Source organism: Oryzias latipes, chromosome 4 (assembly GCF_002234675.1).
Source record: "Oryzias latipes chromosome 4, ASM223467v1".
Taxonomy (NCBI): Eukaryota; Metazoa; Chordata; class Actinopteri; order Beloniformes; family Adrianichthyidae; genus Oryzias; species Oryzias latipes.
In genome coordinates, this window is record NC_019862.2 from 14,904,398 (window position 1) to 14,925,061 (window position 20,664).

The following is a 20,664-nucleotide window of genomic DNA, read 5'->3' on the forward strand; positions in this document are numbered from 1 at the left end:
GAAAATATGTCTTCATATACTTTACAAAGTTAAGTCTCAGTTTTGGTGTTTTTCTACAGAAAAATTTAGTCTATGTTAGAAAAGACCATGCTTTTTGTCATAAAACAATTGTTTTCTAGCTATTCTTCTTTCAGAATTTTTACAGTTATTACACCAAAAGCAATGCTACGTCAATCTTGTTCTTTAAGTTCTTTTGTCTGATTTATTTCTACAGCATGAGAAGTGCATGTTTTGCTTTTATGCAAGAATATAAAAACAAAAATTAAGCTTACAAGATACAAAATGCCTTAAATTGTATCAATTGAAAGGTTTTCATAAAAATATTGAATTTTAATTACTGTGGATTATTTTACGGAAACATCAAACTGTAGAATAAAATACCAAATTAGTTGCTGAGATAATTAAATTGACATCAGCTGTGCTAAGTTGAACAGTATAAACAAATCCTTAAAATAAATCAATTAACACAATGCACATTTTATAATTGAAACTGAGCCCCTGCCATTGGGACATGCTGGCTGTCACTCGAGAAAACCCACCAGAATATACTTTATTGTATTTGCGGCTCCGCTGTTGACCCGCCTTCTTCGCGTCCTGATTGGCTGTTTTTAGTACAACTTGAATTTACTGCTTTGCGATTGGCTGAAAGAGCTTTCTGTTTTGGTCCCCTGCCAGCAGTCGTCTGGAAGGGGAGGGGAGCCGTCTGTCTTCCGCTTCTGGGCTGGATTGACACACAATGAGGAGCAGAGGCAGGGGAGACCCTCCACGAACACCGCTGTAAATAAATACAACAATCACTGAGGCTACACAAACATGGAGAACCAGGTACAGTGACTTGTGCGTCTTCTTGTGAAATCGAAACTTTTCACCTTGAAAGGGAATAAGTGAAACAGAGGGCAAGAACAAATCTTTCTTTTCTGTGTTAGCAAGAAGAAAATGCTGCTGCTGCTGCTGCTAATGTACTTGTTTGGCTCCGGAGCTATGCTAGCTGGGCACTCATACATCGGTATTTACTGCTAGCTAGCTCCAGTTTACTACACCGTTCAGGACCGCTATGGCTGTGGCCGCAGCAGTGCACACAAAGGGATCCACACCTGAGCTTTACTCTGTTCTTTCGTATTTTTTCCTTTCTTTTACAATACCAGCGTGGATTTTGTTACACGTGCTGATGATTAATTTAAACCTAGATTTTTGTGGAGCTAGGCTAAGCTAATTTCTCTATCTACGCCGGCCGTTGGCTAAATGCTAAGGAGCAGCTACAAGGCGCCGGGGAAAAGATTTGTCCTCTCCAGGTTGGGCTGGTGAGGCGGGGTCTTCACTGCCTGTGGCCTGAAAACCGAAGGTCTAATGGGACCGAGAAGAATTTGTGGAGTATCCTATCCTTTTATGTCCGTGATTAATCAAGGGTTTCCCCTGATGGTCGAAGAATCAGAAAAGTTAATATGTGGTGCTTAGCCTATATGTGATACATTAAAGATATGTTTGCACCATAATCCACACAATAGTATCAGTAGTTATGCTCGATTACATATCGAGTTTGATGTAGTGTAAGTATTTTATTTGTCAAAATTATTCAGCCTCAAGAAAACCACAACCACTGGCGTTTAATGAAATTAAAATAGCTTCAAAAAGCTATATTTCCTAAAACGTATAAACACATTTTAATCAAGATACGATTAAGAGAAAGAAGAAAAAAAAAAGTATTTTACTGTCAAACCTTATTCACTTCTTGCCCAGAATCACCCATTATCTCTTTGAAGTTTGGGAATCTATATAGTTGTAAAACGAAAAAAAAAAAGATTAAGTAATACACATTTTTTAAAAAACATATAATATATAAATCCAATGAGCCAGTTACTCAAATTTGCATTAAAATGTGTAGGTAGGTAGGAGACACATGTAACTCAAATCTAAACTAATATTAGAACAAGATCAACATGACCTGTTTTGAGATGCAAATATTTGTTTGACACCTAAATGTCAAATCCAGCTTTGGTTTTCTGACTGTCCTGGTGCTCACTTTACTTAACTGCTCCACAACATAACCCCATTTGATCTTCCTTTTGTTTGGAGTTGTCAGTTTAAAGTTGGAAGTTTGTGGTCCCATTATCACAGCTTTTAAGTTGAAATAGTTTTAGATTATACTTCCCTGCTTGGTGAAAGTAAACTTTCTAATTTAAAGGTTTATTGCAAATAATAAATGAATTGGTTTGCCAAGAAAAGGTTTTATTTTAGGCACACTGCTGCAACTTAGTTTGTGGACACTGAATAGTGGGAGTGTCTTTGCAAACATGGCGACTTATCTGTAATTTGCGTGCATGCATATCTGCAGTTATTCTGGCTTATTTGTTGAGTTTTTAGGTATTCGCACATTGTTTTTGGCTGCTTTATGGTTAGTGCTGGGTAGGGTTAAAAAAATGCTGCTTGTGCGTGCCCCCCTGTATTGTTGTTCTTATTCATTTGCCATTTCAGTCATATATTAACCTGAGAGAATGAAGTGGTGTTATTTACATGGCATCTGACTGGGAGTGCCTCATTTTCATTGAAGCTAGTGTTTCTTTTTGGGTTTTAGGAAGAGAGGAGCCATTTCATGTAGAGGTCGCAACAATAATATTTTATAATAATAATATTTAACCTTTTATGATTTTCATTTTTATCCTGTGTTTTTTTTTTGTCTTTGACGAATAAATATGGCTTAGCAAAGCCATTTCTCTGTTGTTTGGTCATTGAAAAGTGTAAGGATTGTTTTCTAAAATAGTCAGGAATTTTAAGACTGAGTTATTTTTTAATCCTCCCTCATTGTCGTTGTCATATGATCACCCTATGTTTTTGTTTAATGTTGCATAGAGTCTCCAACTATTTATAGAATTTAATTATGTCTGACATAGTTTCGGATCTAGGATGGAACTTTTTCTGTCCTCGTGTTGTTGTTTTTTTCACCTGGTCAAATTGTAGTTGGTTGATTGTAAAAACTCCAGTCATTTTGTTCCACAAAGATGGCACAATTTTTGGTCAAACAAATAAAAGAAGAAAAAAAATGCAAGTGTTGTTACTTCTGTATTAATGTCACCTAATATCATTTTGGGCTTGCACATGTGAGGATATCACCTAAGATTTGTTAAATTTTACAAACAAATTTATTATTTACTATCTAATGAATTGAATTTGTCTGAGTCTAATTTGTTGAATTGTGGAAAATAATGATGTGGTCTTGGTTTTCGTTATTTAGATTGTTTCTGTTCACACCGCTCTCGGCAACCCATGGTCAAGTGGCCACTTTTAATAGAAAGTCTATGGAAACTAGTGTTTTTGGCTTCCACGTTCAAAACGCTCCGATTCCCACATGGCTACACAGGTTTCTACCTCCAATAAATTATTTATGTCAAGTCCTTTCCGCTTTCACTTATGCTTTTATCATTTCTTACATTGAACCTCAGTTCCTCAATGGTTTATTGTTATCCTGATTTTTTTTAATGCCTTTCTATCTGATCTTGTGGACTCTTAGCGAGTGGCGTGGGGGTGGGGGGGTTGCTGACGCTCAGACTGTCCGTTCAGTGAGGGCGTGGTGGTGCGTGGAGTTTAACGACATTACTGTCACAGAATGGCCAGGCAGAGTGCCAGGCAGGGAGGTGTGTGTGCTTATCTGTGTGTGTCTGCGAGCTGCAGAGTGCCAGACCAGCTCATCTCAGCCCCGTCGCCTCTAATCCTCACCCCCCCACACGCTGTCCCAGCTCACGAGCTGCTCTTTGCTACGACCAAATTCCCACATTCCTCAACCCTTCCCTCAGCATAAAGTGCCCTGCTGTCCCTTACCTCCCTCCCCCCTTACCCCCCTGTTTCCTTTCTGTACTTGGTCTGCATAGCTTTTTCACTTACACAAGCACAGTCATTTTCTTGGCCCACTACAGTCATTGTTCTTTGCAGACAGATGTAACCCAATAATGCGCTCCTCTTTTGGACAAACCTTTTGAGATTATTCGGCTCGGGTGGCTAATCACTTATTTCAATTCAGGGTCGTCCGGACACCAGTCAAGCTTTGTGTCCATTTAAGCCTTCTCCTCTAGAGTATCACATCCTCCAACTTCAAAAAGAGATTGAAAGGTTTTGTCCAAAGTGGGATAGGAAAGCACCAAATAATGCTCCCCTTAGATACATCTTACCACTTGATTCCCCTCTAAAATTTTCCTAAACAGCTATTGTTAACTGCTTTATTCAGCTGTTTTTGAATTGAATTGAATTATACTTTAATATTCCCACGATGGGGAAATTGGAAGTTTTTAACTAAAAGAACTAAGACAATGCCTTAAAATGTTTACCTTTTTCACTACATACAAACAAAATTGTTTGTTATTAACGCAGTGGTTAGCGCTCTTGCCTCACAGCAAAAAGGCCCCTGGTTCAAGTCCCGGCCGGGGGACATGAAAAACACAACATCAATGGGGGACCTTTCTGTGTGGAGTTTGCATGTTCTCCCCGTGCATGCGTGGCTTCTCTCCGGGATCTTCGGCTTCCTCCCACCGTCCAAAAACATGCTTCATAGGTTAATTGGCAACTCTAAAATTTTCCATAGGTGTGAGTGTGAGAGTGAATGGGTGTGTGATTGTGGACATTCTACCCTGCGACAGACTGGTGAACTGTCCAGGGTGTCCCCCCTGCCTTCGCCCACAAGTGGCCGGGATAGGCTCCGGCATCTCCGTGACCCCAGAAGGGATAAAACGGAATAGAAAATGAATGAATAACAGTAAAGTAAACTTGTTTTTTTAATCCACTTTTTCTTTTTGTTTTGCTTGTTTCTTTTATTTGATTTTAATCATAATTCTTCGGCTGTGATTTTTTAAGGCAGCATAAACGTAATTAATAGAAAATAAAAACACTCCTCCTGCTTTTGTTAAATTTACTCTCTTTTTATCTGAAGTATGTGTTGATAAAGGTTCTTATTCAAACGGATGACGTCTAGAAGTTAAGTGAGGACTTAGTCTTTTGTCTTTGAAACATTCACTACTCATCCACGTGGCTTCATCAGTCTCACTGAAGAATCTATTTGCTTCTTGTCCATTTTTGTTTACTTTGTTTTGTGTATTTGGGTCCTAATTTCTGTGAATTGTACTTAATGTATGACTTCTGTGTTTTTGTAGTGCACAGTGCAGGTGAAGCTGGAGTTGGGCCATAGAGCTCAGCTGAGAAAGAAAGTGACATCAGAAGGCTTCACCCATGACTGGATGGTGTTTGTTCGAGGGCCTGAGACCGGCGCCATTCAGCACTTTGTAGATAAGGTCGTCTTCCGCCTTCACGAGAGCTTCCCCAAACCCAAGCGAGGTGGGCAAATAATGAATAAAGCTAAAGCTATTTATAATGCGTCATATCAGTTTTGAAAGGCTGAGATATTTTGTATTCCTACACTCCTGTTTTTTAATCATACTCATGGTTGCATTTTTTTTTTTTATAAGCTCATCCTCAATATTTTAGAGCTCCTCCGCATAGATTTAGAAAAGAACGTGTTCTATCTGAACTTGTTTATTCAGTCGCTTTTTGTTTGTTGACATTTTTAGGTAATCATTAACAAATAATAGCATTTTTAATGTTTGCAGTGATTCTGTAATTTTAATATATTTGTACTTTTTGTAAAGCTCAACTGTTCTTGCTTAAACTAAAGTCCATCTGTAATTTTTTTTAAATTCTTATTAATTTTGGGGGAAATGTTATCCATGTCTTCAATGCTTTGTTATGTTTTAAAGTGGACACAACTGCTACATGTTTAGCTGCTATGTTTTTGTGCAGAATAACTATAGAAATGTTGCAGCTCTTAATGAAAAACTGCAGTATTGATTAGCATGAGGCTTTAAAGCTGGGATCCTGGATTTGTTTAACTGTGCTTTTTTTTAATATATTAGTGTTTGTTTCAGAGGAATCGGAGACTTTCCAAACATCTTAAAGGTGTTTCAGATTGATGTCTCAGTGAAAAACATCACCTTATAGATACACACTTGTGTTGCTGTTTGTGCCTTAACCTTTATTTAGAAAACGTATACGATCATTTTTTCATTGCCTCCTCCTTTTTTGTTCACCGTTTGCCTTGTTTAAGTGGAAAAACGGTATCTTCAAATGTTGTACTACAGTTTTGTAAGCAACTATAATGAAAGAATCTCCTGGAGTATCATTAATCCTAAGTGTTTGTGTCCAGTATGCAAGGAGCCTCCGTACAAAGTGGAGGAATCGGGCTACGCAGGCTTCCTCATGCCTATTGAGGTTTACTTCAAGAACAGGGTGAGAACACAGACACGAGTGGAAGAGCTCCAGCTCTGACTTTTTCCTTTGGGAAATGCTGCTTTATGGAACTTTTTATTGCGTATAGGACAAAGAGTGAATCTGTGCTAATCTTTACTATGTAGCATTAATGACTGACTGATCATATGAGTGGATGGGATCTTAAATAGCGAACATTTTTGAGATTTGGCTGTAATCCCAAACCTGTACCTGTGCTGGTTGGATGATCGTTTATCAGTTGCTTTAAATGTAGTTTCAATATTTAAGTTTAGATTGATAATTGTTTGGTAAATTTTGAGTGAGAGACTGGAACATTTGTCATCTTGCATTTTGATACTAAAACTGTCATGAATCCAAAAGTGTCACATTTTTTTACGACTTTCTTACTGCAACCTACACACATTACAGAACTGTGTTTGGATGCTGCACGAAGCAGTGAAAGGTAAATCCGAACAGTCATCAATACATCATCACAACTGCGAGAACATTTTACTGCTTGTAAAATCTTTCATGAGGGGAGGGAAGCGTTTCCCTTCAATTGTCCCTTCTCTCTACAAATTTACGACTCATCGTAGGAATGTTTCTTATCAGTGTGCCGACTCCAGCTATGTCTGTTTTTTACTGACTTGGTGGTCGGTAGTTCATTCATTCAGCTTTTATCTGTCAGGAAATGTGTATGTGAGGAGAGTTTCTAGGCAGCCCAGAACGACAAACGGGTTTGTTTCAGTCACTGCTCGAGGGGGACTTTAAACCATCTTTTATCGTTTTTCCTTTTAGGAGGAGCCTAAAAGGGTTTGTTTCAACTACGACCTGTTCCTTAACTTGGAAGGCAACCCGCCTGTTAACCACCTGCGCTGTGAGAAGCTCACCTTCAACAACCCCACCAAAGAATTCAGGAAAAAGCTCATCAAAGCTGGAGGGGTGAGGCTGGCTAAGACTCACTCTGAGCTACAAACGGAGAGTTTAACATTAAAGCACCCATGACCTTTGAGGGGGTACTACATGGAAGGTTTAAGGGGAGGCCAGGTTTGAAAAACTTTAAAGCCACAGCATTTATAAAATGCAGTCATAGTTTTCACTAACTGCGCAGTATTTGAATAATAAATAAAACCTTTCAATCTCAAATCAAATCCGAATTTGGTTTCAGGTCTTGCATTTTACCTAGCTGTACTTACCTACAAGCACAGTGACTTTTGTCTCTTTGTTTACAGATTTTAGTGGTCCCTGAGGGAGCGGAAGCTGTTTCCAGACCCAGTCCAGATTACCCGATGCTGCCCACCATTCCCCTCTCTGCTTTCTCAGATCCTAAGAAAACCAAGACCTCTCATGTATCAAAGGTTAGACAAAAAACAAAGGACTCTCTTCTGTCTTTTTTATGGTTTAGATGTATTTTTAAATAACACAATAACACAATTTGCAAACGCTTCCAAGAACATCCTTGAATAAGACTTGAAAAGAGACGCACTCAAGTCGGTAATTGATACCAGCTGCTTTTATGTCTCTGTATGTCCACTCAAAGTGGGGGATTAACCCAGAAAAAAGTAGCATTTAACAGATTTTTTTTTTCTTTTTCTTTTGATTTGTTTTTTTGCACAGTGTAGACCTCCTTGATAAAACATAATTTTTTAACCCTTTAACTATGGGGTTTTAGCTTTAGTGTTGACATTATTTTGACTAAAGTAACTCTTCAAGGGGTGTCAGAATCAGGCCTCGTGGGCTGTTGTCCAACATGTTTTCCAACTAACCTTTTTGGCTAAACACACCTGATCCAGGTAATCAGCAGCAGATAAGGGAGGTTTTCTGGAAAACCCTGAAGGCCTGGAGGTTGACGCCCCTGGTTTACGCAATTAACGTAATTCCAGCAGATTCCTAAGCAGAGAAAATCAATCAGCCTACATATTCTGTTGGAGCAAAGTTGATATGATGTCGCTTTTTTCCGCATCAGAATCAACTGCTTCACGTTGATCGCGTAAACGGTGGAGGACTTGTGTTATGCTAAAGAGCGCGTGTTATTTAAGTTTTGCTGGCTGCATCTCCGCTGTTAAAGGATTAATCTGAGACAATATTAGCTTTTGCTTCTCTTGTCTACTGATAATGTTTTTTTCAGGTCATTTGAAAGTGTGTTTATTGTTTTAAACAGCTTCTGGATCCAACGGTTTTATATTGCAGTTGAGTACTTGTACACGCATGTCCGTGTGTACCATTCAAAACTTGTTGGTGTGTGTGTTATGTAAGCAAACAGCAAATGTCCCACGCTCATATTGACTTTCTTTATCTTTGAAGCAAACATGTGTGACTGGAGCTGTGTGGATCATTCATGTGACCAATGACTGACTAAATTCAACAACTTCCACATAAGTTGAATGTATACATGTCTAAAATGAGCTTTTTGCTGTGTCTTTGGCCAAAATGATTTGTTCCCAACACATGTTTCATTTGCTGGATCTGCTATCAAACCTTTGAAAAATGATGTGTCTAAAACAGATGAAAAAAGAAATGCTTTAGTAAACAAATTAAATATTGTTTGAAAAAGAAGCCAAAGGCTTTTCTAGTCCTGCTTCTCTTTTCATGGTCACAAGGTTAACAAAATAAAGTGTTTATTGTGCTAAATAAAAATGCTTGTGAACATAAGAAAAATCAAAAAGAAGCAATAGGAAAAAAGACTGCTGGTGTATTTATTTAATAGCAGCTCTCTTCTTGCCTTTGACAGCAGGGTTGATGGTTCTCATTTCTGCCTCCTCAGGAACCCAGCAAAGATGGAAGTGGGGGAAGTAGTAAAGCAGCCAAATCACACAAACTGACCAAGGAGCACCGCGAGCGACCGCGAAAAGACTCTGAGAGCAAAGCCATGTCAAAAGGAGACGACAGAGATGGAAGCACCAAAAGCGGTCGCGATCCTTCCTCTTCCTCATCCTCGTCTTCAAAAAAGCCGTCGGAAATCAAAGCGAAAGATGACGTTAAGGTCCTGCCCAAGGCAGCTTTCAAGGAACCTAAGCTTACTCTGAAGGAGTCGAAAATGGAGGGCATGTCACCCAAAGGAGGGGGGGCGGGCAGTGGTGGGGGAGGAGGAGGAGGTGGCGGGTCAGTGGAGTGTAAAGCTCCAGGGAAACGGCCCTCCACTGTCGAGTCTCCCAAACCTAGCACTAAGAAGCAGAAGAAAGGCAGCTCAGAGGGGCCAAAAGGACCCTCCGGTGGGGCCTTCACAGGTACCTCTCCGCGCGTCTCCTCCTCATCTGCACCCAGCCAGTCCTACTCCGAGAAGAAGCCTTCCAAGGATAAAAGTCGCTGGGCCAAAAGCAAAAACGACTCGCAGGACCTGAAGGAATCCAAGAAGCCTCCAGATTCAGAGGAGTCAAACTCGGAAGACGAAGCATCGTCAAAATCAGAGGTAAAGTAAACAGACGCTTTCAGTGGATTTTAACAGAAAAAGGTCACCCATGACGTAGATGGATACATGAAAATGCAATTTTGTCCTTTTTTCTGACAGTCGGCAGCTACAAGCCCCTCCAATTCCAGCTCCAGCTCGGACTCCAGTTCAGACTCAGACTTTGAGCCAACACAAAAACAAGGACAAGGTACAGGGATTTCAGCTGGCTTTAACGGAGGATTGTGTTGCATAATGACTATTGAAAGTCCCAGATCATTAAGAATGGACACATTATTAAAAATGCAACCCAAAAGGGCTTGATGAGCATTTATGAGGACTTAGATCCAGTTTTCTGCATTTTGAATAGTCCTAGTTTGGAAAAAATAAACCTATCTCACTCAAAAAGGATCTTTTATGAGAGTAATGTCTCTGATGAAATTCTATCGTAGGCTTTGGTTATTAACAATTTTTTCTATTTGTCTCTTTTTTTTTAAATAAGTACCTTTGTAGCTCTTTGTTCCTGTATATTGGGTCAACTGTGACTGACACGGCTCACGTAATAATTGTTAGATTTATATTTGGGACACATGAAATGCACAATGGGCATGTTGACTTTTCCCAGGTGCTGATAAAACCATAACTTTGTAAAATTATTTATACTTTTACAAATACTTGAACGTGCATCAATGGGCATGTGATGCATGTTTAAGAATGTGCTGAACGGGCATTCTTGATCCTGCATTTAGCCTTCGGTGTTCACACTAGACAAGCAGGGAAGGGCTTCTTCTTCTTTTCTTTATTGTTTACTAGTGCATGTCTGCAACCTACAGTTTGAAGAGGTTTGGTGCAATATGTCAAAAGGGGGCAAATCTTGCTCCATGCTCTTTCTTTCTTCCTTTCTTTCCTTTCGGATATTAAAGACTTGGTGTCACAGCAAGAGTTTTGAACACGGTAGCCCAAAACGCACGTTTACGAGGGTTTACATAGACTCTTCATTGGACGTGGTCGGTTGAACGTGTGTTGTCGACGGCGATGTGAACGTAGCCTAACAATGTTCCCCTCGAACAGGCACGTTGCGGTCCATGGTGGAGCTAATCCAATCAGAGGAGTCGGATGATGATGACAGCAGCTCAGAAGAAGAGACGCCCACCAAGACCAACCCATCCAACTCTCGGTTAGTCTTTCAACAGCAATATGCAGCTACTAACCACAAGCAGCTGTAATACTGGACACACACAGAATGTTTGTGTCTATGAACTCTCATTGGCTCACCCTCCACCCCTTACAGAGTCAGCATGGACAGTGAGAGTGACAGCAGTGATGACCGACCCAGTCGAGACCCTGCCCCGCCCCCACAGAAACACAGCTCCTCCAACAACAAGGTGAGGCTCATTCACCGTGTGACTTCTGCTAAAAGCCATTAAATTAGTCGCATCTTAACATCTTATCTCTCTGTGCTTCAGGTTGTCAGAAAGAGTCCTGACTCTTCATTCCGCTCAGAGAAGGTGATGAAGAAGGGATACGACAAGGTAGGAGGGGTAAATCAAACTTTTTATCCTAAACATTCACACACATCCAGCCCTTCTTCAGTGCTCAGTAAGTCAGTGAATGAACCACAACTTTATACAACTTTGCCGACTATTTTGAATATCTTCTTTTTTTGTCAATGAAAGGACAAGAAGCAGCCTTAAAGAATTCTGCTAATATGTAAATATTTATGCTTGCAGTGATTGCCGAGCACTAAAGCTGCAGTGTTGCTATCACAGCACAGACTCAGAAAATGTTTTCATTTAGAACTTCAATATCATAACTTTACTCCTCCAGTGAAATCAGAATTTGACCATTGGTCATAACGGTGATATAACCACAGAACTCCAGATGTGATATAATGTAACATGGTGTTCGAAACAGTTGGATTTTTCAGAAGACCCATAGAAATCGAAATTATATTGTAGTAGATTTAGGTTGACCTAACATTCCCACATTTTCCCACTAAAAACATGGCTGCAAAAATGTTGCATTACTCTTAAAAAATTAAACCATTATGAAAAAGTCCTACTTCAATTTTAATGTTAGTTCAGGATTTATGTTCATTTTATAAACCTAAAGCTTTAAAGGTTGCCGTAAAAATCTTTGTTTGCCAGTGGTTACGGTCTTTCCTAGTTTTAGGCAGAAGTTCTCATCTTGATAAACACTTTTCAGGAAGTTTTACTCTGTAAATATAAAATGTTTTTTCTTGGCCTTTATCTGCTGTGTTGTTTAATAAACAGAAGAGCAGAGGAGTAATCCCAAACCATAAAACTGCCACATTCAGGTTTTTTAGATTGTTTATAATGGTTTTTTTTTGTGTTTTTTTTTTGCTTTTCTGTTCTGCTGAGCTTTGACCCCCAATGAATTTCTCCCACATGGCTGCTTTGCATTAGCAACAACAGCAGAAAATGGCTGAAAGGGAGGCCGGCTGCTCGAGCACACACACTTGGGTCAAAAAGGCGAGTTTGGAACCAACTCTGTTACTAATTTTTGCTGCATGGGCAGCAACCTCTCATGGCACAAAGCGTTCTCTTTCCTGTGTGTTGTAAGGGGCAGGTGTTGTGCTGCACTGTACAATATTACTGATGCAGCATGCAGATTCTGTCCAGAAGGACCACGACTTCAAAGGACCTCAGACTCTAAAAGTTGTATTTGATCTAAAGGGTTTACTATTTTTATTATTTAAATCAGGGCAGGCTTTCTCTTTCTTTGTCTTTTAGTCTGGGGTTACCAATTATTTTAGCCACATTTGTTTTGTTTGTCAAAAAAAGAGAATGTGATTTATTTATTTTAATATTTGTTTCTTGGTGCTGTGTCAACCTCCTTCACAGGAGCATGAGAAAAGCCTCTAAAGCCTAGATTATAGTTTAATGACCAGAGTATGGAGTCTGCTCCAAATTTAGAGGCACCTAATTAAACCTGATGTGGCAGCTAACATGATCTTGGACCGTTCAGGGAGACAGAGAGGACAGAACAAGGACACCTGAGAGAGGGTCGCTCTTATGTCAGCCGTAATCATATCAGATGGATAAAATAGAACTGCTCCTTCTCTATTGTTTTTCACTTCATCCTTATTAACTTCTGCAGACAGCATTGATGCAACAACTCTACTGCTGGATAAACATCTGAGGTGTGATCTTCAGGCTGAGAGCTTGAGGGCATAATGTCCATGAAAGGCTCCCTGACACACCAGGCTACTTGCTTGCAGATTAAGAGATAAAGGAGTTTTCTTACAACTAGCTTGCAAGTACATAGACACAGAAATGTCCTCGGAAAATTACAGACTTTATTTCAAACGTCAGGGGGCGTGAGGGGGGGGACATCCACTGGAACATTCTGCATTTCTCAAAAGAAAAGGGTTACTAAGACAAGGCTAGCATTTCAGGTAAATCAGGTAAATTTGTTGTACCAATGTTGTGCAATACTTTCTAAAATGCTTTTTTTCTCTCTCTCCCAGATTTCATTGATTTTAGTTCCTCTTGAATGACATGGGTTTTATTTTAGACTCAAAATTCTTAAAATATGAAAAGTTCCCTCAACCATATTGGACTCCTTACCTAACATTTATAATGTCTCAACCCTTAACTGAATACGAGAACTGGACAGAGTGGGTGACGCCACCCACAGAAAACGACTTACATTTTTTGGACTTTAAGTTGCTTCGGAGTATAAGTCGCAGTAGCAAAAAAAAAAAAAATGCATAAAAGAGGAAAAAAATCATATATAGGTCAAAAAAGCCTTGTCCAAAAAAGCGATCATTTAAAGGTTTTCAGCCTCATCGTCATATGAAAGCATTGACTGTATCTCTAATCTACAATGCATGGAAGACAAGTTTGTTTATATTGAAGAGTTCTACAATAGCATTTGTAAGGACGTCTCCATGTCTGTGTTCATGATATCGTTCAGTCTTTTTTTTTACAAGTGAGGTGTACCATCTACTGCAGAAGCTGCGTCTGAATGAAACACTTCCATATCTCTGTAAACCAGGTTGATGACTTGCTGTCCTGCATCAGTCCAAGGAAGGAAAAAGTAAAAACAACAATAATAATGTCTCGATGCAAATAAGAAAAATCTAATTAAGTTCAGGAAGAGAAGGATCAGATTCTCCATGTTTGTTTTGGACGGGGCTTCTTCTTCTGCATTGCTGTCAGTATCAAACACTGATACATACACCTACAGTGCCTTCTAGCAGTTGTTTGTAGGAATCAATTGCTGAAGGGAAACCAGTTGTTAAGTGAAAAGATAACACATTTATTAACTTATTTATTTAAAAAAAATCACATATAAGCCACTTCTGAGTAAGTCACACCCCTGGCCAAATTATGCAAAGAAACACGACTTGTACTCTAAAAAAATAAGGCGGCTCCAACAAAACAAAGTCAATTCAGTTGCAATTTTTTGCGATATGGACACCGCCATGTTGGAGCCAGACAACATCAATAAACAGTGATTGGTCTGAGTCAGTCTAAGTCAACATTTCTATGGCAACCACTCTTGCCAATGAGGAGACGGCTCAGGAGAACCTGACAAACAATATTTGAAGTGAGACCACTTACTTTTATTGATGCCAGTTTATGACTTGAATAACTTGCAGTACAGATAAAAATTATGATTAGCAGGAAGTTATCTGAGCGAGAATGTTAACTCTGACTACAGTATTATAATGACTGAGTAATAGCTGTTTATTTTTCTGTAGAAGTCTTTAGGATTTTGCCTTATTGGAGCCAGCAGGCACTTCCTGTTAGGAAAGGGTCACTCTGTCTCATCATCTTCTGCATTCACCTTTTAGGCCTATACAGAGGAGCTTGTGGACCTCCACCGCCGGCTGATGGCGTTAAGGGAGCGAAATGTCTTACAGCAGGTCTGTTATCGGGCTTTGAACCACTTTTTTTTTCTTACTTATCTGAAATAAAACAACAAAGCTTCACAGGAGGAATGACTACAACCTTTACTTCTTCTCTGTCAGATTGTGAACTTGATTGAGGAAACGGGCCACTTCAACGTGACCAACACCACCTTTGACTTTGACCTTTTTTCACTGGATGAGTCCACTGTTCGTAAACTACAGAGCTACCTGGAGGCGACGGCCACGTGACAGGAAGTGGAAGCCGGCGTGTGGATGTCACGTGCAGAGGAAGCTGCTCCATTACGTCGGCCCTTTCAGAAGGACACGAGCAGCCTCACAAGCCCGAACGAGGCGTCGAACAACTACCACACAAACACACAAACAAGATTAAGCACACAACACCACCTTCATGTGACGCTGATGAGAAAACTGGAGGAGACGGAGGCGTGGGAGGCAACGCGGTCTTCTGTCTACAGGCAGGATTTGACTCTCTTTAGTGTGTGGAGAGCTGAGGAATTCACCCCACACCCCCCTCACTCTCCCTGCTGCACTCATACTGCTCCCGCCTTTGCAAAACTAATACTTCCCCTCCTCCTCCTCTTCTTCCTCCCTCCTCACATGCACACTCCTTTCTTGGCAGAACACTCCAGTTCCCTCCCCCAGTTGTCAGCTGGAGCTAATTTCTTTCTCAGCATACTCTTTTAGTTGTGCGTTTAAGTTGGATGTGTGTGGATGTGTGTGTGAAAGAGAAGCTGCCTTTGTGACTTCTGACTTCTTTTTTGTTTTGGAAACTTGAGCAGAGACGGTTGTTTCTTCCAAAAAGACACACGCCAACCAATACACAATTTGGAAGCACTTTACTGTGTCAGCCACACACCCCGTTTAGTTCAGTGCACAAACTTTGGACAAAAGGCTTAGAGTACGTTTCTGCATTGCCGTTAGCTGTTTTATTTGTCAATTTTCTGGCGGTTTCTTTATGAAATTTGACTATTATGGAGTTTTGATAGAAGCTAGGTTTTCTCTGGTTTCCTGTATTCATGAGTGACCAAGCTAACTCATGGTTACTTGGCTAGTTTTTTTTTTTTCTGAAGCAAAGGCTACTAGACTGGAACTTCTACTTTGTGGCCATAAAACAGTTTACGGCAGGTTAACAAGAAAACCTGAACTCTCTGGAAAATGTGTAAAAAAAAAAAAAAAAAAAAAAACCTGGTGACCTATTGTCAATAATGACACCTAAAAATCCTTTAGCCACATTGAAAAATGGAATATAAGTAGAACCATAAAGCACATCGGATTAATGCTTAAATCGAAGTAGTTTGGGGGCATACGTTGTGATGAGCCATTTGAATCTGTTTTGTGCTTGGAAAAGGGAGACACAGATACATGTTTAGGTCCTGGTAATTCCCACTAAAACACTGAGATGTTTGCTGTATGGATGGAGTGAGAGTTTGCCGAGTTTTCTGTTGTCTAAACATCTGAAAACACATGCTCTTGTTGAGTTCTCCCCTTTCTGCTTCCTCGCACTGAAAACTGAGCCTTGACCTCTCACCAACACCCCCCTAATTTAGCTCCCATGAAAGGCCCTTCCTCCTTTATTCCCTACACCGGCGTGCATGAAAGGGCTCGACTGCTCGCGGCCAGAGCAGTGGAGGTTCCCTCCCGATTTGCCTTCTCCGTGGTAAGGTGAAAAAAAAAAAAACCCGTGAAAAAGTAGCCATACTTGTTTCCTAGAATCCAAAAAAAAATACAAGAAAAAAAATTTGGGGGCCATGCTTTTTTACATTTTATTTTTCTACAAGTGCTTTTCTGTGTATTTATTCCCAGATTGCGGTTAAGAGATCCTGTGAGCTATGAATGTATACCGCTTTTACTTTTCTACGGCTAGCAACAGCCCCACTCTAGTGCCTTTGTCTGAGACTCCCAGTGTGAGGGGGGGCTACATGGTCTGTTAGTCATGCCCTCACAGATTGAACCCCCCCCCCCCCCCCCTTTGGGGAAACAAGTGTTAATTGGGATGCCTGAATATCCAGTGTTGTCTTAATGCCCCCCACCTCCACATCTCTTCAGTGTCCTTGTAAGCTTTTTTTATAAGTACTGATATCTCTTCATCTTATTTGCTAGATGGCAGTTTTTATCGACAGCAGTCCTGTTTTCTGTTTTGCTCTGATTTCTTTTTCCTTTTTTTTTTTTCTCGATAGAACAAGCATCAGGTGACTGTGGTAGTTCTTTGACTTGAAGAGATTCGTCCGCTGTGGGTTTTTTTCACGTTGTGTGTTTAGTGACAGTGTTATTGAAAAGGGTCCGGGCTCCCTCTTCAAGCTGTCGGATGCTTTCAGTGTAATGCTGGAGTATTTGAAACCAAAATCTATCTTAAAAAAACAAACAAAAAAAACAAAACAAAAAAAAGCAGTAATGGACAAGTAGGCATAAAAAGAAACGGAGCAAAACTTTAGTTCAAAGTGGTTCAGAATCAAAAAGTTGGTTTGGACTAGTTAGTCAGAAGATTGTCTCACAAACCTGGCTCCTCTTCAACAGTCAGTATAGTTTAACAATCCCTGAACACTATACATGTTTGCATGCTGGTGATGAGCAGCAAAACCAAATACCGTTATCTAATTGTTTCAAACTTTAAATGATATGCACTGTTTTTTTAACATATCTTTTACATGTCTGCACTACAGTTTTTCTCCGCAGCTGTTTTCCTGCAGATCCAACCCTAATAACCCTATAGACCTGCTCACACATTCCTTGTTGGTGACATTACAGGACAAGAGTCTGCAGCCCAGGAAAACAACATTACTTGTTCAAAATAAATCAAAGTCTAAATAAAAATGACTAAATATTAAATAAATCAATTCATTTTGGCAACATGGTTGCCTAAGTGGATGCATAGCGACTTAGAGTAAACATTTTTTTAAATAAACTTGACAATCAAGAAGTTGATAAAACATTAAGAATAAGTTCACACGCTTTGAAAACCACCCACCTGATAATTGGAAAAAAGCGGAAGTTACTACCTAGTCATTTGTAAATATTAGGTTAGATCCGGCATTTAAAGGTTTTGATGAATAATTAAAAGCGCAGATGGAGGTTTTTGTACCAGATTTAGCTGGTATCGTTGGAAATTTGCAGAAAAACATGCTCTGAAGTAAAACCCGCCAGTCATTTAGACACCTGACTGCCACGATGAGCATTTAGGTTTTTTTTTTTTTAACTGAATCTATTCTGCGCTGAAAATTATGATTTTTGCTTTAAAAATGAAGCTTTCCTTGTCAATGAGCGCACAAGCTCCAAAGGTTAGCTTGTAATGGTAAATAATCTGTATATTATGATGCTCATACTTTTAGTCTTTCTTTTGTTTTTAGTTGTGTTATTGTACATTTTAAGTATTCTTTTCTAGATATTTTCTCTATTTTTTAACAGTTGACCTCCTTTTGTTCCTCTGCTTTGACACTTTTTTATCTGGTTAGCTCTTTAGTCACATGGCTAACTCCAACCAGGAGCCAGATTTATGAGACAACTTTAGCGTTTTGTTAAAGTTGTGAGATCTCTAGTTGTAGCTGAGCTTGCTTCTTGATTCTGCGCGACCTTCTTGCCTGCGTCATGGAAAGGTTTCGCGCACGCAGAACGGCATGTCACAGAGCCCCTCCCACACCCCTTCATCCCCCAGTGGATGGTGTTTTTGCCTCGATAGCTTTAATACTTTTGCTGTCTCCTCTTCTGTTGCCTGCCGAGCTCAGCCACACGAACACACTCCTGGCCGCAAAAAGCGCCTGAGCATGGAAGTCTCAATAGAAAGAAATGGAAACCTGGATCCACACCGCCTTATGTCCCCTCGCCGTATCCTCCCTCCTGCCCTCCCGTCTCCCCCACGCCACTTTGATTTCCTCAAGGTGTGCCTTTGTCAACAGAACTTCGGGCCGCTACACTGAGAATGCGCTGTGTGAGTGTGTGAGTGTGTTGGTCAGCGATTATAGGAGGGTACTGATGAAGAACAACTTTTCCTCTCTATCCTGTTCTCTGTGCATCGATGTGGGAACTTTTAAGTCCTAGTTCATGAACTCTGACCCTTGACCAGGCACTCATTCAGTCTCCGGCGGTGGCGGCGGCAAGGAGTGTTTTATTTATGGACCTCTGCACTTTTGGCTGTGATGACTTCAGTACTTATGTAGTTACCTAAACTGTATTTTTAAGGATTTTATACAATATTTACATGCAATACAATATGAATTGAGTCTCTCTCTTTTTCTTTTTTTTTTTTAATTTGCCAGCCTTTTGTTTAGTTTTATTTAATTCTCTACGTGGGCATGTGTTGTCATTATCCTTAAGCAAACATGCCGGTTGGATTTATTTACAGCATGAGATGTTGTTATTGGAGACGTTCTCCATGTTTTCGTGTGTTCTGTTGACAGTCGATCACCAAGAAAGAGCTGTAGAAAAAAGACCTGTGCTGGATGAACTAAACTTTGTGTTACCCTCTGCTTTGAGTACAAATAACTGGACCAGACGGGAGATTTTCAAAGTTCATACTTTGGTTCCGAGAACTAAAAGAAGAATTGAAAAAAAAAACGACAACAAACTGTTTATTTGGTTCATTTGAGGTTTTTTATATATTTTTTTGTACCTGTTCATAGGAGTCTGTACTGAAACTGTCATCACTTGATTCTTTGTGTGTGTATGTGTGCGTGTGTGTATGGGATAACTTAAGCCTGAAGAAACACATCATAGGAGATAGAGTTACAAAGTGAGGGGAGCTGGTCTGGAGTTCAAACGCCATAGAGGAGGCGTGTGATTCCGCTTGGACAAGTCCTCTGACCATAATATCTCATTCATGTACTCCACCAGAATCCACAAAGCTGTAAAGGGGAAGAAAACCCTTAAATGATCGAAACTTTGAGTAATTAGCGGTGAATACAGCACTTGATGTGCCTTGATTCTTTTTTTTTTTTCTTTTTAAATCCATATCACTGGTTACTTTGACCAAGCAAAGGATCATGGGTACTGTAGTAATTGAGAGGTATACAAACATGGAATTGATTGGAAAAAAGCCAGAAGCTCCTTCACTTTTTGACTCTGCAGGGCCGTGGCAGTGAAACATTTCAGCTGAGACTATAATTTCACAGTACAGGTGGATTATTTGTTGTGTGCAACCTTATCGGACTACGAAGAGCAAACGGTTCCTCGCAAACGACTGGACCGGGGTGGGAGGGGCCTTGTGTTCTCTTGCCAGTGCTGTCATGTCTCTGTGACAATGGGGCAAGATTGCTTGTATTTATAAAGGTTAAACTTTTTTTTTTTCCTCTGAGGGCTAAAACATAAAAGGGGGTGGGGGGGTGATCCATGCCTGCGTTGAAAGCAACAATGGGAAGAACAAATGAACTGGAAGGCAAAAAGAACAGTTTGGTGTTTTTAAAAAGAAGAACTTGGCATTGTGATGCCACCATGTGGCCATATGATGCAAGTTGTTAACAAGGACAAAACCTGTTATTTTAATGTTATTTTTTATTTTCAAATCATATTATTAATAAAGTCATTAAGTACTGTTGTGCTGTATGCGTGTCCAGTCATTGACCGATGCGTGACCCGGCGATGAGTTCACGGAGAGTTCGTGCTGCTGCAGACTGCAGGGGTCAAAGGGGGAGCAGGACGGCCGATAATGTCGCCAAATAAAGACGGGGGCTTGGAGAAAAGCCCGACCAATAATCGCGTCTGTCTTAAAGATAAATGTAATGGTCTTGAGTGGAAAAAACGATACATTTTTTAAAATCCCATTTAGTGGTTTCAGGTTCATTCTGGGTTCAATACTGGTGGAACTGAACAAATGTGACTTATTGGCAGTTCAAACTAAATATTTGTAGGAAGAAAGGCCTGCTGTCTGACTATTACAGAGTAACTGGCTTCTCAAAGCATTCAGACCTTTTTTTTATTAAGCTCTTAATTAATTTAATAAAGTTTTACTGTTTGAGAACAAAAATAGGAAATTAACTGGATATTAAGATGAAACTAAATGTGAATTCACATTTCATTCTGTTAAAACAAACCATTTGAAGTGGTATAAAGATGAAGGCAGATGGCATTTTTGAGTGTCCAGAGTTAAAAACTTAAAGCTGCTTCTGTCAGTTTTTATTTCATTGTGCTTCTGAATGACTGATAACAA

At 39.9% G+C, this 20,664-nt stretch overlaps 1 protein-coding gene across 4 annotated transcripts; it reads left to right on the forward strand.

The window, feature by feature from the left end:
- The first annotated feature begins 494 nt into the window (after positions 1-494).
- Positions 495-20,052, forward strand: mllt1 (MLLT1, super elongation complex subunit). 4 transcript variants are annotated; one of them, XM_011474069.3, is made up of 13 exons: positions 495-825; positions 5,136-5,316; positions 6,182-6,264; positions 7,042-7,185; positions 7,476-7,601; positions 9,008-9,652; positions 9,752-9,839; positions 10,700-10,805; positions 10,920-11,013; positions 11,095-11,160; positions 12,055-12,120; positions 14,451-14,522; positions 14,628-20,052. In XM_011474069.3, exons 1-13 carry the CDS (start codon positions 814-816, stop codon positions 14,754-14,756), a joined length of 1,812 nt encoding a protein of 603 aa, XP_011472371.1. In that variant the 5' UTR covers positions 495-813; the 3' UTR covers positions 14,757-20,052. The 4 variants fall into 4 exon arrangements, with proteins under 4 accessions (XP_011472371.1, XP_011472370.1, XP_011472372.1 ...); XM_011474068.3 differs by having other exon boundaries at positions 496-825; positions 11,095-11,169; XM_011474070.3 differs by lacking the exon at positions 12,055-12,120 and having other exon boundaries at positions 521-825.
- Positions 20,053-20,664: the final 612 nt, after the last annotated feature.